Genomic DNA, 14,641 nt, shown 5'->3' with positions numbered 1-14,641 from the left:
ATTATGAACTTGAATAACGTGATCCCTTGGGCTTAACTATTGTAAACTAGGATCTAAAAGGAGTAAATTTAGATGCCATATAGATCGCAGAAGTTTTCTTATGGGATGAATAATAAAGATTACTTGGTTCACTCAGCAAGTTTGATATTGTTCCTGAGTTTGTTTTCATTCTGTATCATAATTTCAATTCTGAAACGTTTAGAATGATTTGGGGGCCTATTTTAGCACTTCATTCCTAGCATGAAAGTCAAAATTATTCCAGCTTTTGCTTAAAAAAAAAAAAAATAATCAGCTTGGGAGGCTGAGGCAAGAGGATCACAAGTTCAAAGCCTGCCAGAGCAATTTAGCAAGGCCCTAAACAACTTAGCAAGACTATGTCTCTAAATCAAAAATATTTTTTGAAAAAGGATGGGGACGTGGAAGTGGTTGAGTGTCCTGCATTCAATTCCCAGAATCAAAAAGGAAAGAAAAAAAAATAGCCATAAATCTAAAGTCAAATTGTACTATCATGTGGTACTCTCCTCAGAGAGCTCATGGAATATTCTACATGCCTAATAACGGTTCCCTGGATGGCCTGGTGGGCTGACTATAAATAACAGCATGGAAACTCCAAGAGTTAGTTAATATTTGTGGAAGGGCTTTCTCCAAAGTAGTAGGAAAACCTGAGAGTTCATGGGCAAAAGTATCCAGAGATCTACCAGACTTTCGGGCAAAAAAATGGTTAAGAAAACAACTCTACTATTTTATAGGTGAGCTTTGTAACACTAGGACAGTCAATGAACTCAAGTCTTACTGCATGTGGTTATAAGATTGATTATATGACTGACTATATGATTGATAATAGGACTGACATACATAGTAGTCCTCTCTAAATTGTAGCTATTAATTTTTTTATTGTTAACCACACTCACAAGGAAAATGCCAGGAAAACTAGCATTTCCATTTTTATTTATCAGACACACTAAGGCCCAAAAGTTTAACAATAGAGGTTGTGGGAAAACAGGTATTCTCATACAGTGTAGGTGTGAGAATAAACTAATACAACTGATATAGGGAATAATTTGACAACTTCTTTCAAAAATTTAAAATATTTTAAAATCTAAATTTAACAGTTCCTTTAATCCATCAATCTCATTTATAGGAATTATCCTACAAGTTTATTAGCATATGTAAAAAATTATATATTATGTATAAGAATATTCAAATGACTAAAAACAACTAAAATATTCATCATGACTCTTGCCAGGTACTTTGTAATCCCAGAAATTTGGAAGGCTGGGACAGGAGGATCACAAGTTCAAGGCCAGCCTCAGCAATTTAGTGAGATACCCTCAGCAACTTAATGAGACCCTGTTTCACACTAAAAAAAAATTTTAAAGAAAAAGGGCTAGAGATGATCTCAGTGGAAAAGCATCCCTGAGTTCAATCCCAGTAAGGGGGGGCAATTATCATAAAGCAGTATAATATAGTGGCTTAGAGAAGAGCTTCTCAGGCTTTATAATGAATCAGTAAAGCATATGGATCACCAGGGGTTTTATTAAAATGCAGAATTAGAAGTAGAATTATGGATTTCTAACAAAATCTTAAGGAAATGCCAATATTGCTAGTCTGAAAGCCATATTTTGAGCAGTAAGGATCTAGAATACAGGTTCTGGCATACAGACAACCTGTTTTCAAATCCTGGTGACACCATTTATTAATAGTGTGACTTAGGGCAAGTGGGTAACCTCCCCGAACCTTGGTTTCTTCATTTGTAAAATGGTGAAAACAATAGCATCTAAACAATAGGGTCACTGTAAAAATGAGTCAAGACAAGTGTTTAGACAAGTGCCTGGCATCTAGTAAGCATTTAGTAAAGGTTAGTTACTGCTGTTACTATCACTACTACTACTACTGCCACTATTGGACTGCTATTATTGATATATTATTTAAATATTATACCTTGTATCAAAATGCTGATGTTTAAAAAAGAAAAAATAATGTTTTACCTAGACAGTTAACAGACAAATGACTCTTCTAACAGTTAAGGAAACATGACTTTAAAAAGGTGCCTACCTGTATTTAACAAAAAAAGTCAAATTATTACCAAAAAAAAAAAATAATAATTACACTTGTTGTAATCCCAGCCACTTGGGATGCTGAAACAGGAGGATCACAAATTCAAGGCCATCCTCAGAAACTTAGTAAGGACCTAAGCAACTTAGCAGGACCCTTATTCAAGATAAATAAATAAAAAGGGCTGGGGATGTAGCTCAGTGCCAAAGTACTCCTGGGTTTGATCCCCAGCAGCTCTGCCCCCTCTCCCAAATTAATAAAACTTAATACCATAGGGATGTCAAAAAGCAGGTGACATATGCACTATTCTTAGCAGCATAAATTAGTTCTGCCTTTCTGAGGAGCAGTCTACTAATATAAAACAATCCATACCCTCTGACTCACTAGTATTATTTTTGAGATGATGTATACCCAAAAGAAAGTCAGAAAATAAGCAACTTACAAAGTAGTGTAAGAAGTATTTTTATATATTTATTTTCTTTTTATTTATTTTACAAAGTAATGTAAAAGAATTTTATTTAGTAACAAAAGAAGTAAAAACAACTCAAATTCCAATTAAGAGTTAACAGTGTACTCAGATGAGGAAAACAGGTAAGGAAAATGAAACTATAATATGCCAAAATTCAGCATATGCTATTCTGAACAGTCAACTTTAAAATTTTTCTAACTTGATTATTTCCTGAAATAGAACCTACCTTCAAGATATATGTGGGTCTTAAGTGGAAAAGGAGGAATTTAGACATCAAAATAATCAAATTTTAATAGAAAAACTTTATAGAAAAAGAAAAACAGTCACCAAATAAACATATAGTGACAGCTGTTTTCTAGACTACAGATATGCTATCACCATGATAGCTGTTTTACCTCACTGGGAGTTAGATCTTTATGTAAACAATTAGAAAAGACTTAGAAAAAAGAACTGACAGGAATATAAACAAAACATAAACTAATGTAACATTAACTCAGAAAGTCTGATCCCAAAAGAAAGCAATTAAATAAGAAAAGGCAGTCCTTTTTTAAAAATGGTAATTTTATAAATAGCTAAAATTAAATATAATATTAAATAAGAATTTAATTAAAACACCATGACTCAAAAATCACAAAATAATCTGTGTCTAAGTCAGAGGAATGTCACTTTGAGGTTTCCCTTAGATTAGGATGACACCATTATTCAAATTACTTTTTCAAAGCCTACCCATGACTTACACTAATTAAGAGGCAACATGACTGATGAGAACTTTCAGCTATTTTTTTGTCACAAAATATATTTTCAGGCAAAATGAGGTTTTCCTACATAACAAAACGAAGCCATTACTTTTTTAAATTTTTATTTATTTATTTGTGTGGTATAGGATTGAATCTAGGAGCATTTTACCACTGAGCTACACCCCAGACCTTTTTATTTTTTATTTTGAGACAGGATCTCAATAAGTTGCTTAGGGCCTCACAAAGTTGCTGAGCTGGCCTTGAACTTGTGATCCTCCTGCCTCAGCCTCCCCAGTTGCTTGATTACAACTGTGCCAAGCCAAACCATTATTTTTTGAATGTTAATAAAACTGCCTAAAAGTGTAGCACTATGATATATGTATTTATAACCACTGTGCTTACATACCTTTGCTGAAATTGCTAAGATGCAGGCAATACCCAACTCTCCATTTCCAACCACGGTAATTTTATTGACTGGTTTAATCTCATAATTTGTCCAACTCTCTGAATTTATGTCTGAGACACCTATCAAGAAAAGTGGATGATGCTGAGAATGAAAAAAAAAAAAAATCACATCAACTCCCCCCGCTATCCCTTGGGCAATCCTGAATCACTGGGATTACAAATGTGCACCTCCATACACAGATAACATAAAAACAACAACAACAAAAAAAACTTCAGTCACTCAGGAGGCTGAGGCAGGAGGACTGCAAGTTCAAAGCCAGCCTCAGCAACTGAGTGAGGCCTTAAGCAACTTGTCAAGACCCTGTCTCAAAAATTAAAAAGATTGGGGATGTGGCTCAGTGGTAAAGTGATTCTGATTCAATTCCCATTACTAAACAAACAAACAAAAAACCCAAAATTAAAAAAACGCCAAACTTCAGTTACTTAGAAAACATGGTGTTAATCCACAATAAGCACTTAAAAATACTTGTTGAGGGGTGGGATTGTAGTTCAGCAGGAGCGCACTTGTCTTGCATGCATAAGGCACTGGGTTCAATCCTCAGTACTACATAAAAATAAATAAATAAAGATATTGTGTACATCTACAACTAAAAAAATTTTTTACAAATACTTGTTGAAAAAAATGAATACATGAAAGAAGACTTATAAAAATCAGAGTTTCTTGTAGAAGAGGAGCTATTAACTAAAAATGTAAGAATTGATTTTACATATTGTTTTTGGTGATAGCTACAAAGGTAAATCAAACAGTCAAATTTTATCACACATTTAAAGTATATGCATTTCTAATGTAAATTGTACATTTACATTAAATTAGTAATACTTGTACTGATAAAAAAGATGAGTCTTATTTTAAATATTCTAGTAAATGGAGGCTATCCTTTTAAAAAGAAAGTGTCTTTCCAAATATTTTAAAAAATATTGTATAAGACTAAAAAAAAAAAATACAAAGGTTTAGTACCCTACTGAAATTTTCCAATCATGAATATGTGGTTTTATTCTCAATAAGAAACATTGAGAATTACTGTTGAGAGCCACAGCCAAAGGGGCCCCAGCAAACTTCCAGCTGCTGGCTGATGATTGGCTCACAGCGGCCCCAGCAACATCTAGCTGATTGGCTCCTCGGCCCCAGCAACATCTAGCTGATTGGCTCCTCTGCGGTGATGCTCATTGGACTGTTTCCCTGCCCTTTCAGACCTCGGAGCTGCTCATTGGGGGACTTTTTTGGCTCCGCCCACGTGACCCAGCCAATCGGCCTCAAGAGCAGGAGGATTGTGGGAGGTGGAGAGAAGCTTGTGTGGGAGAGAGAGGCTTGTGGAAAGCCGGTGGTGGCAGTTGAGGCTCTGAGGGTTTTTCCTGAGAGACTATTTTGTTTGTCGTGTGTGGTTCTAAAAATAAAGTTAGTTTCTTTTGACAAGTGGCTCCTGATTGTGCCCAGCCAGACTGCGGCAAATTACAGATTTTCTGATCTAGTATTCTGAATGAAACAAGAACTACATAAACACATAACAAAAAAGGTTTGGGATGATTATTATATATCAAGTGTTTTTGAATGAAACAACAACTATTTTATCTGTTCATAAAAGAGTAAATTTTTTTTTACATTTTAAGAAACAGTATGGAACTTTATTATATATGTATAGGATTTTTGATTGAACACAAAAATAAACATATAAATGTCCATATGTATTTAAAATAGCAGAGAGTAAAGGTCATTAGTAAGAAATTGTAAACTCATAACTTTTAAGACAATCTGACAGAAATACAAACCTTCAGTGATTTTTGCAATATAGGCTAGCATGTCTACCTGCCGTGCTTCATCAGATGACGATAGAGAATACAGGGGAAGTTCCTCTTGAAACTTGGCAATCATTTCTTTAATTAATCCAACAATGACAGACTTGGGCTGTAGAATACACACAAAGGTAAAAGTTACTCAAAAATTTGCTAAGTAATACTACCATTTCAACCTAACATTGCATAGAATTAGCCAAAGTAAATAGTTGACCCTTCAGCAACACTGGAATAGGGACCCCAACCCATGAATAGTTAAAAATTCGAGTATAATTTGACTCCCCCTAAACTTAACTACTTCCAGGCATGGTGGTGCATGCATGTAATCTCAGCTGCTCATGAGGCTGAGGGAGAAGGATTAGAAATTCAAGATCATACTGGACAATTTAGGAGATCCTATCTTAAAAAATAAAAAGGATTGGGGATGTAGCTCAGTGATAGAGAGTTTGCCCAGCATTCATGAGGCCCTGAGTTCAATTCCCAACACCAAACAAAAAAATCCTTAACTGCTAATAGCCTCCTGTTCACTGGAAGCCTTACCAATAACAAACTCAATTAATGTTTATTTTGCATGCTACAGTTATTATATACAATGAAAAATTACACAAGATCCATGAGAGATCACTTTTTACTAAAGTACAATTTATTGGAGAGACAAACTAAAATTTTTAACATAATTCAGCACTTCAAGTGGATAATCAGATAACCGTGACATGAATGTACCTTAATAGCACCAAGAGGAGGCTACCATAATTCAGCAATACATAAGGTACCACAGGTAACTTCATACAGTTATGATTTAAAACTACATATTTATGTCTGTTTATTGTTGTTACATACAATGGTACCATGTATGATCTGGATGGCACCATGTATGATCTGTATGTGCACATAAGTAAGTTTTCACAAATTTTTAACTTTTTTTGTTTTGGTTTTGGTGGGGATTGAACCCAGGGGTGCTTTACCACTGAGCTACATATCCACCCCTTTATTTTTTTATTTTGAGTCAGGGTCTAAGTTGCTGGTTCTCCACTAAGTTGCCCAGGCTGGGCTTGAACTTGAAAACCTCCTGCTTTAGCCTCCTGAGTTGTTGGGATTATAGACATGTACCACTACACCCAGCTTGATAAATTTTAACCTTTTATAATAGATTGGTGTAAATTTAACATTAATAAATAATAAAACAGATTATTACCTATGTATATTTTATGTATTATTGACACATCTTTTTCTTAACCTTTTCAATATTTCCAGTCTATAGGATTCATATGAAAGTTTTTTTCAAATTGGTGCAAGTTAAAAAAAGAGAGACAACTCTGAGTGAACCCATATAGTTCAAACATATGTTGTTCAAAGATCAACTGTATTGTCATGCTTTCATTTTTCCAAAACTATGTACAAATTATGTTATGATTTAACTATTTTAATGCTTTTAACTGAAAAAAGCAAAGTCTCTTATCATGCAGTATCCTCCCAGAGATCTCATGGAAAATACTCCATGTGTTTATAAAATAAAAGGCAAAAAAAAAAAAAAAAAAAAAGCTAAATTGACAACTCTCAAAACATAGGAAAATAGCATGAATATACTAGCAGCAAAATACCTAGGTTTGGGAACTATCTTTTTTAACTGTTTATTTCAAAATAATTTCAGGCTTACAGAAAAGTTGAAAAAAATAGTACATACACTCTTTTGCCAGGTTACTCAAATGTTAACATTTTATCACATATATTTTCTTAATATCTTTCTCTTTTTTCTGGCCCAAATGAAAATAAACTGCAGATGTGATATCTCCTTATCCCTAAAACCTTTAGAGTGTATTTCTTAAAAGGAAAAAAGACATTCTTCTACAAAGCCATTTATCAAATCAGAAAATTAATTTGATAATGTTTCTTTGAGTTTAACTAGTTAAATAGCCTTGGTGTCATTCACTTAACTGTTCTGAGCTTCAGCATCATCAGTAAGATAATATGAATAATAAATTCAAGTGGCTATTAGGAGATATAAATTAGCTAATGCATAGAAACTGTAACCTAAGAGAGTAAAATAGATGTTTACTATTATTATTAGGAATATTTAGTAGAATGCTCATTTAAAAAGTGCTTAATTTCTCAGAGACTTGAGTTTCACTGTTTATAAATGAAGAAGAGCCCATTAGGGTAAAAAATTCAAATACCTTCAAGGACCAACCAGATAACATTAAATGTGTGAAGCTGCCAAGTAAAAGAAAACCTGGAGAGATTGTTATTATGGCAAACTAGAAGCAGCCTGCCTATATAAATTCAAATTTATATGTAGAACAAAAACAAAGTAAAAGAAAACCACTGTGCTCTTCAAATAAAATTCTGTAGGCTTACTGTAGTCCTCTGAATCTCTTTGGGGAAACTGTCTGCAATCCTTCTAGATTCCTTCTATCTCCAAAATTCTACAAAAAGTATACTCCATAGTTAAAATTCTAAATGCATACAGAACTCAAAGTTACTATAGTCCTTTTAAGCAGGGCGATTTAAATAATGTAATATATTTTAAAGACAAGTTTTAATTTATAATAAAGAGACTCAAAATAATAAAATGAAATAAATTCCACCTAAACTGAAATCAAGCATAATCTCAACTAACTTATAGGACTATTACTGAGCACTATTAAGCAAACAGACAAAACTATGAAAAGATGTCAAAGAAAATCAGAAGAAGCAGGATACATAAATTCTTGCAATAGGGTACAGATGTCCAAATATGGTTTGAAGACAGTTTAAAAAAAAAAAGGAATTCAAGGCGGGTAATGCATACCTGTAATCCCAGAGTCTCACAAGGATAAGGTAGGAGATTACAAATTTGAGGCCAGCCTTAGCAATTTGGGAAAACTATGTCCCAAAATAAAAAGGGCTGAGGACGTGGCTCAGTGGCACCCTGGATTCAATCGCCAGTGTTTAAAAAAAAAAAAAAGCCAATATGGATATGATGGAGCACAACTGTAATCCCAATGATTTGGAAGACTGACACAAGATGATCACTAGTTCAAGGCCAGCCTCATCTATTTAGTGAGGCTCTAAGCAGCTTAGTAAGATCCTGTCTCAAAATCAAAAATAAAAAAGGCTGGGTATTGCTAGGTGTGTGTTTACAAACACACACCTGTAATACTGCAAGTTCAAAGCAACTCAGTGAGACCCTGTCTGTAAATAAAATACAAAATAGGGCTAGGAATGTGACTCAGTGGTCGAGTGCCCCTGAATTCCATCCCTGGTACTACCCCCTGTCCGCGCCACCCCCCCACCCCCCCTGCCAAAAAGGTTAGGGATGTGGCTCAGTGATTAAGTGCCCCTGAGTTCAAACTATGGTACCAAAAAAAAAAAAAAAAAACCAAAGTTAGAAAAAAAGGGGGTAATTACTGATGAGAAGATAAACAATTCAAAAAGGAAGGAATATACATTATTGATAAATATGAAAAATATTTCAATTTTTCAAGTAACAGGATAACAAAAAATTAAGATCCAGGCACCATTTTTTTTAATTGTCTGTTGTAGATGGTCACAATACCTTCATTTTGTTTATTTATTTTTATGTGGTGCTGAGGATCGAACCCAGTTCCTCACACATGTGAGGCAAGTGTTCTACCACTGAGCCACAACCCCAGCCCCAGACAAATTATCTAATTTTTATTATATCCATTCATCACATTTAACTGGAAATCTTACTTAATAATCATCAAGTAATGCAAATAGCAAATTAAGTTCATATAGAAGTCAGCTCTGCTCCTGATAATTTGGTGTATGTTCTTCCTTTTTCTATTTTTTCTTCTTTTTTAAAGGTTTTATATGTGCAAAATATAGAAAAATATACAAATAAAGTAAAATATGTCCATAATTACCCGTTTTCACAATTATCTATAACACAAAAGTGAGAAACCAAATGCCATTTAAAATTTTTTTTTTTTTAAAGAGAGAGAGAATTTTAATATTTATTTATTTAGTTAGTTAGTTTTCAGCAGATATAACATCTTTGTTTCTATGTGGTGCTGAGGGTCGAACCCGGGCCGCACGCATGCTAGGCAAGCGTGCTACCGCTTGAGCCACATCCCCAGCCCCTAAAAATTTTTTTAGTTGTAGATGGACACAATACCTTTATTTTATTTATTTATCTTTATGTGGTGCTGAGGATTGAACCCAGTGCCTCACACATGTGAGATAAGCACTACCACTGAGCTACAACCCCAGCCTCCCAAATGACGTTTTTTACTATAACCTCATTCAACTCTGATCCTAAAATTCTACAACTTTCTGGGTACATATAAATATATTACAAATCATTCTTTCATAAAATTTTTAGTTATAAGTGACAGTATACTGTACATCTATCTGCCTAACCCAATATATAGATATAAGCAAAGGTTTATTTTGTTTTAATGATAATATCTCCTATTAGAGCAAGGATAAAACGAAATTGGTGCCCTTCTACACTCATTGCTATTGATAGCAGAAAACCAACATTTTGTTTACATTTTTGAAGGCCAATTTGGCAATATAGAAGAAATCCTTTAAAATATTTAAAAATTTTCACCCAATAATTCTACTCCTAGAGATTATCATTAGGAAATTTTTAAATATATATATTATATTTAAGTATATTCATCATTAAATTTCTTGTAATATGGCAATTTTGAAATGTATTATGTAAATATCTTCATGCTGGATCATCAAAGAACCATTAAAAACCATGTACTTTGAAAAGATAAACATGGGAGAAATGTTCAATATAATGATTAATGAAAAAATGGAGAATACAAAACTGCATAATGTGAGGACTTGCAAAACATAAATAAGCTACAATTATATATCAATAAAGATGAAGTTTAAAACCTCATACTCAAGTCATGGATGTAATTCAGTGGTACAGCACTTGCCTAACATGTACTGGAGTCAGTCCCCAGCACTATAAAACAAAACAACAACAAAAAAATTATTGCTCAATTAAAACAAAGCATGTCACAGAAGATTACATATGGTATGATTCAAACATACATAAAGGTTAAAAACAGGCAAAATCACAAATAAATATATATATTACATAAAAATCTTTAATAGGGTGGGGGTAGGAAATAAGTCTCCAACATCCTGCTAGAAGCTTTTCATGTGCTTTCTCAATTAGCAAACAGCTATAAAAAGACAAGGGGTAAATGACAGCTGGCTCCTGGACCTGGAGACAGCAGCTTTGTATAGGCTGTTGTCATCAGTATTCTGGGACTTGGCTGATCCTAGAGAACTCAATTTTAAATTACTTTAAAGATCATATGAAGAATGTAATTGAAGTAAATACAGTAGTATGCTTATTTTGACTATCAGAATCAAAGGCAAATATTCAGAAAAAATAAAAACTTTGAAGAAAATCCAAATTGATCTTACATGGCTCCAGTTTTGGAGATAGGGCAAGTATATTCTGCCTTGTGCATCCACATGTTTTCCAATGGAAATTCCCATATTTGCAGTTGGCTTCAAGAAGCAAATGGGGGGAGCAAAAGGGTGAGAATCCAAAATCCAGAAACGGATTGGTATGTTATATGTATGACCTATTGGAGATAAAATAAGCAAAAATAAGAAGCATACACATCATATTTATGATACAACAAGGTGGCATTTTTAAGAAATAGGTAGTTAAGTCAAGTTTACATACAAAGGATTAAAATAAATCAAGATCTATTTCCCTCATTTCATGCACGTTGGAAATATGTTCCTGTTAAAGCACTAACATAACATGAGGAAATTAAGACAATGGCCAGCTCATCCAATTTAATTCAATCAATATTTACAGGTTCTACTATACAAGAAGTTTGGGATACATCTTTTCTATGTAATTTTCTTTGTCCAACCAAAACAGATATTGTACCTTCCTTGAAAGGTATTGGATATCTCTCTTTGTATTTATTCTATACTGAGATTATTCACTTACCAGGCTGTATTTATTACATTGTAAACTTCTAGAAAGAATTCATGTTTCATTCATTTCTATAACCCCAGCACCAAATACAGTACATAACATACTACCTGCTTAATAAATGTTTCTTATGAATCAGAATGAACAAATGAAAAAAATTAATGAATGACTAACTGGAGTTTGATATTTGCCCTCAATGAGCTAAAAAATTGCAGATATAATATCCCATACGCTGAGTTAGACATATAGAACATAGAGCTGAAAATAATCTTAAGAGTCACCTTACCCAATATTCTTAAATTTTAGTGAACATAAGAATTATCTGAAGAACTTGGAAAATATGCATATTCTTGGGACTTATCTCCAGAGATTGAGATTTATTTAGACATGGGATCAGGCCCCAAAGTGTGTGCGTTTAAATAATATCCATGTCCACACATACATACTCCAAAGATTTTGATGCAAATGGCCTATGCATTTGTTGGAAAACTAAAAAAACAAAAACAAAACAAAAACCCCAAAACCAAACAAATAAAAAACACCCCTTTTGCAGTATTCTTTACAGAAGGAGAAAGGTCTGTAAATGATATCTACAATGAGATTTTCTTTTTAAAAAATCTACTTAATTGGTCATGGAGCATAGCTCAATAGTACAGAGCTTGCTTAGCATCAATGAGGCCCTGGGTTCAACTCCCAGCACTTGGATTAAAGAAAATAAACTATTTAATACAAGGGGGAAGCTGGGTACAGTGGTTCATGCCTGTAATCCCAGCAACTTGGGAGGCTAAGGGCAGGAGGATCAAAGCCAGCTTCAGCAATTTAGCAAGGCCCTAAGCAACTCAGTGGACTCTTGTCTCTAAATAAAATACAAAAAAACTGGGGATGTGGCTCAGTGGTTGAGTGCCCCTGGGTTCAATCTCTCTTCCTTCATCCCCTGACTCCGCCACTCAAAAGGGTGAGATAGATACTTGAACATATGCTCTTCCAACATAGAACATGTCTACCAAGAGCCAAATAACCCTTACTGCCTTAGTTGCCAGGAAGCTCAAAGCTAAACTCAGTGTAAGTGAAAACTAAACTTAGACTAGAAATCTAATAAATTACCTTAGCCAGCGTAGAACATTATTATATCTCAATATTTATTCCTGTATTCTTTTTTTTATTGATTTTATTATTTTTAAAAAATTTATTCCTGTTTTCATAGTTCTATTGCACATATCTTTCACTGTACTTGAACATGCTGCTCAGGACAAGAATGGCTACTTTTACTTATTACCAGCTATGCATTAAAACAAACTGAATTCCTATCCATTTCCTGAATGCCTACCCAGTGCCAAAGGAAATGTCAATGGTGAAACATACACAGAGGAAGAACAAAATATGAATGTACCTCTTGGTCATCATAGAGGAAGAGGGTAATTAAGGAATTATGATCGTCTAGGAGCTACAAGTACCAACCTTGAAAGAAGTCTCCCAGAATTGTCTTTTGGGAAATATATTCCCATCTTACAACGCTGAACCCTTTCCAGAGACAGTAAACTTCACTGTTCTGATCTTATTTGGTTTCCATTTCCTTCTCTGTTCAGTGCACCTCCTCTTTCAAATGCTACTAAGCTCATTTATTCCTAAACCCTTTAGTCAGTAATCAAGTAAACTAACTCAATCATTCCACAAGTATTTACTGAATTTCTAATAACCACAGCACTGTACATTAGTACTTTGGGATATTTTTCTTATTGTGATGATTTGCATTTCAAAATTATTAATTTTTTAATGATGGAATTTTGGGTGCCACTTCAGAGAAATATTTTGGAACTAAAGCTTCATTGCTGTTATTCAAAGCACATATATAAGCAATCTCCAATGATACTAAAAGGCTAGCCATTTTGAACAGAGTAGGTCTAGACAAACAACAGTTAACTATAGAAGTTAGTGATTTTTTTTTTCCTTTTCTTTTTGGGCAAATACTTAACTATTTTAGCCTGTCAGGTCATCCTAAAATGTTTACCCCTGTGTTTCAAAAACATTGGAGTCTGTATAACAGTACCAGGTGGTTTTAGGTAAATCACTTGAGCAGACTAAGATTCAGTTTCACCTATGGAATGGGAATAATGCTACATCATATAAAAGGAAGAGGAAGAGAGGAAAAAACTAAACAAACAAACAAAAAACAACACAGAGTTATAAGGAGAAGAAGGTGAGATTCCTACATTTTCTTATGGAAAACAGAAATCACTCATCCCAAGGGCAGATCCATGTCTGTCTAAATTCTCTTTTCATTGTTTTTTTTTTTCTTCTTCTTCTTCTTTTTTTTTTTTTCATACTGAGATATTGAACTCAGGAACTCTGTACCACAGGATTTTCATGTCCCTAGCCTCTTTTAAGATTTTTTTTTTTTTTTTGAGACAGGATCTTGCTAAATTGCTGAGGCTAGCCTCAAACCTGCAATCCTCCTGCCTCAGTTTCCCCAGTTGCTGGCATTACAGGTATGTACCATCACCCCTAGCTGTCTTGCTCTGTTCTATAACCCAGAACCTACTAGAGTCATGGGCACATAGTTGACAATAAGTAATTGTTGAATTAAAGTTTAATTTATGGCACTGGGGTTGTGACTCAAGTGGTAGAGTGCTCACCTAACACATGTGAGGCACTGGGTTTGATCCTCAGCACCACATAAAAATAAAATAAAGATATTGTATCTACCTAAAACTAAAAAATAAATATTAAAAAAAAAAAGTTTAATCTAGGTCTTCCTTGACTAGGACAGAATCCTGTCAGATCCAGTAAGGTTCTAAATAGATCTCTTATGTGGAAATACTTTGAGAATGTTATGGCATGAACAAATGTAAGTTTGTGTAAGTTTAAATGAACTGCTCTTTTAGAAAACTCCCACATTTTCTTTCTTCCCATACTTACCCTGATACATCACAGGAATAGTACCAGTAAAATTCAGTAGGTCTTTCTGGGAACTATCTTTAAAAACTGGAAGAAAAAAAGTGCCAAAATGTAAAATCAGAAGTAGAAAGAATTATATTAAAGTATATAAATGCACATCCACACACATCCACAATCTCTAAATACCAGGATCAGTACACATATGACAACAAGGGGATGATCACTAGATATTGTTTACTTAGCAGTGAGGACAACTGAAAAAAAAAAACAAAAAACAAAAACACAGAACTTTGATACTAAATC

The 14,641-nt window shown here is 33.9% G+C and overlaps 2 protein-coding genes across 10 annotated transcripts in view; one reads left to right on the top strand and one right to left on the bottom strand.

Moving 5' to 3' along the window:
• Positions 1-14,641, top strand: part of Misfa (mitochondrial sheath formation associated) — a 63,655-nt gene that overhangs the window by 19,206 nt on the left and 29,808 nt on the right. The window contains exon 3 of one of the 5 annotated variants that reach the window (XR_006850346.2): positions 13,853-13,929. The exons of the other annotated variants lie outside the window; for them this stretch is intronic. The gene's annotated coding sequence lies outside the window, so the exon portion shown is untranslated. The remainder of the gene's footprint in view (positions 1-13,852; positions 13,930-14,641) is intronic. 5 annotated transcript variants of the gene reach the window in all.
• Positions 1-14,641, bottom strand: part of Uevld (UEV and lactate/malate dehyrogenase domains) — a 42,452-nt gene that overhangs the window by 17,602 nt on the left and 10,209 nt on the right. For all 5 annotated transcript variants that reach the window (XM_046437965.2, XM_046437968.2, XM_046437970.2 and 2 more), the window contains 4 exons: positions 14,360-14,425; positions 10,915-11,078; positions 5,494-5,629; positions 3,668-3,786 (listed from right to left, as the gene is read on the bottom strand). In XM_046437965.2, the coding sequence (XP_046293921.1) occupies positions 3,668-3,786; positions 5,494-5,629; positions 10,915-11,078; positions 14,360-14,425 (485 nt within the window). The remainder of the gene's footprint in view (positions 1-3,667; positions 3,787-5,493; positions 5,630-10,914; positions 11,079-14,359; positions 14,426-14,641) is intronic.

Source organism: Marmota monax, unplaced genomic scaffold (assembly GCF_021218885.2).
Source record: "Marmota monax isolate L192 unplaced genomic scaffold, Marmota_monax_Labrador192_F-V1.1 WCK01_AAM20220418_F8-fsc00061, whole genome shotgun sequence".
In the NCBI taxonomy this organism is placed as follows: Eukaryota; Metazoa; Chordata; class Mammalia; order Rodentia; family Sciuridae; genus Marmota; species Marmota monax.
Note: the sequence above shows the minus strand (reverse complement) of the source record. Positions and strands in the feature narration are given on the sequence as shown.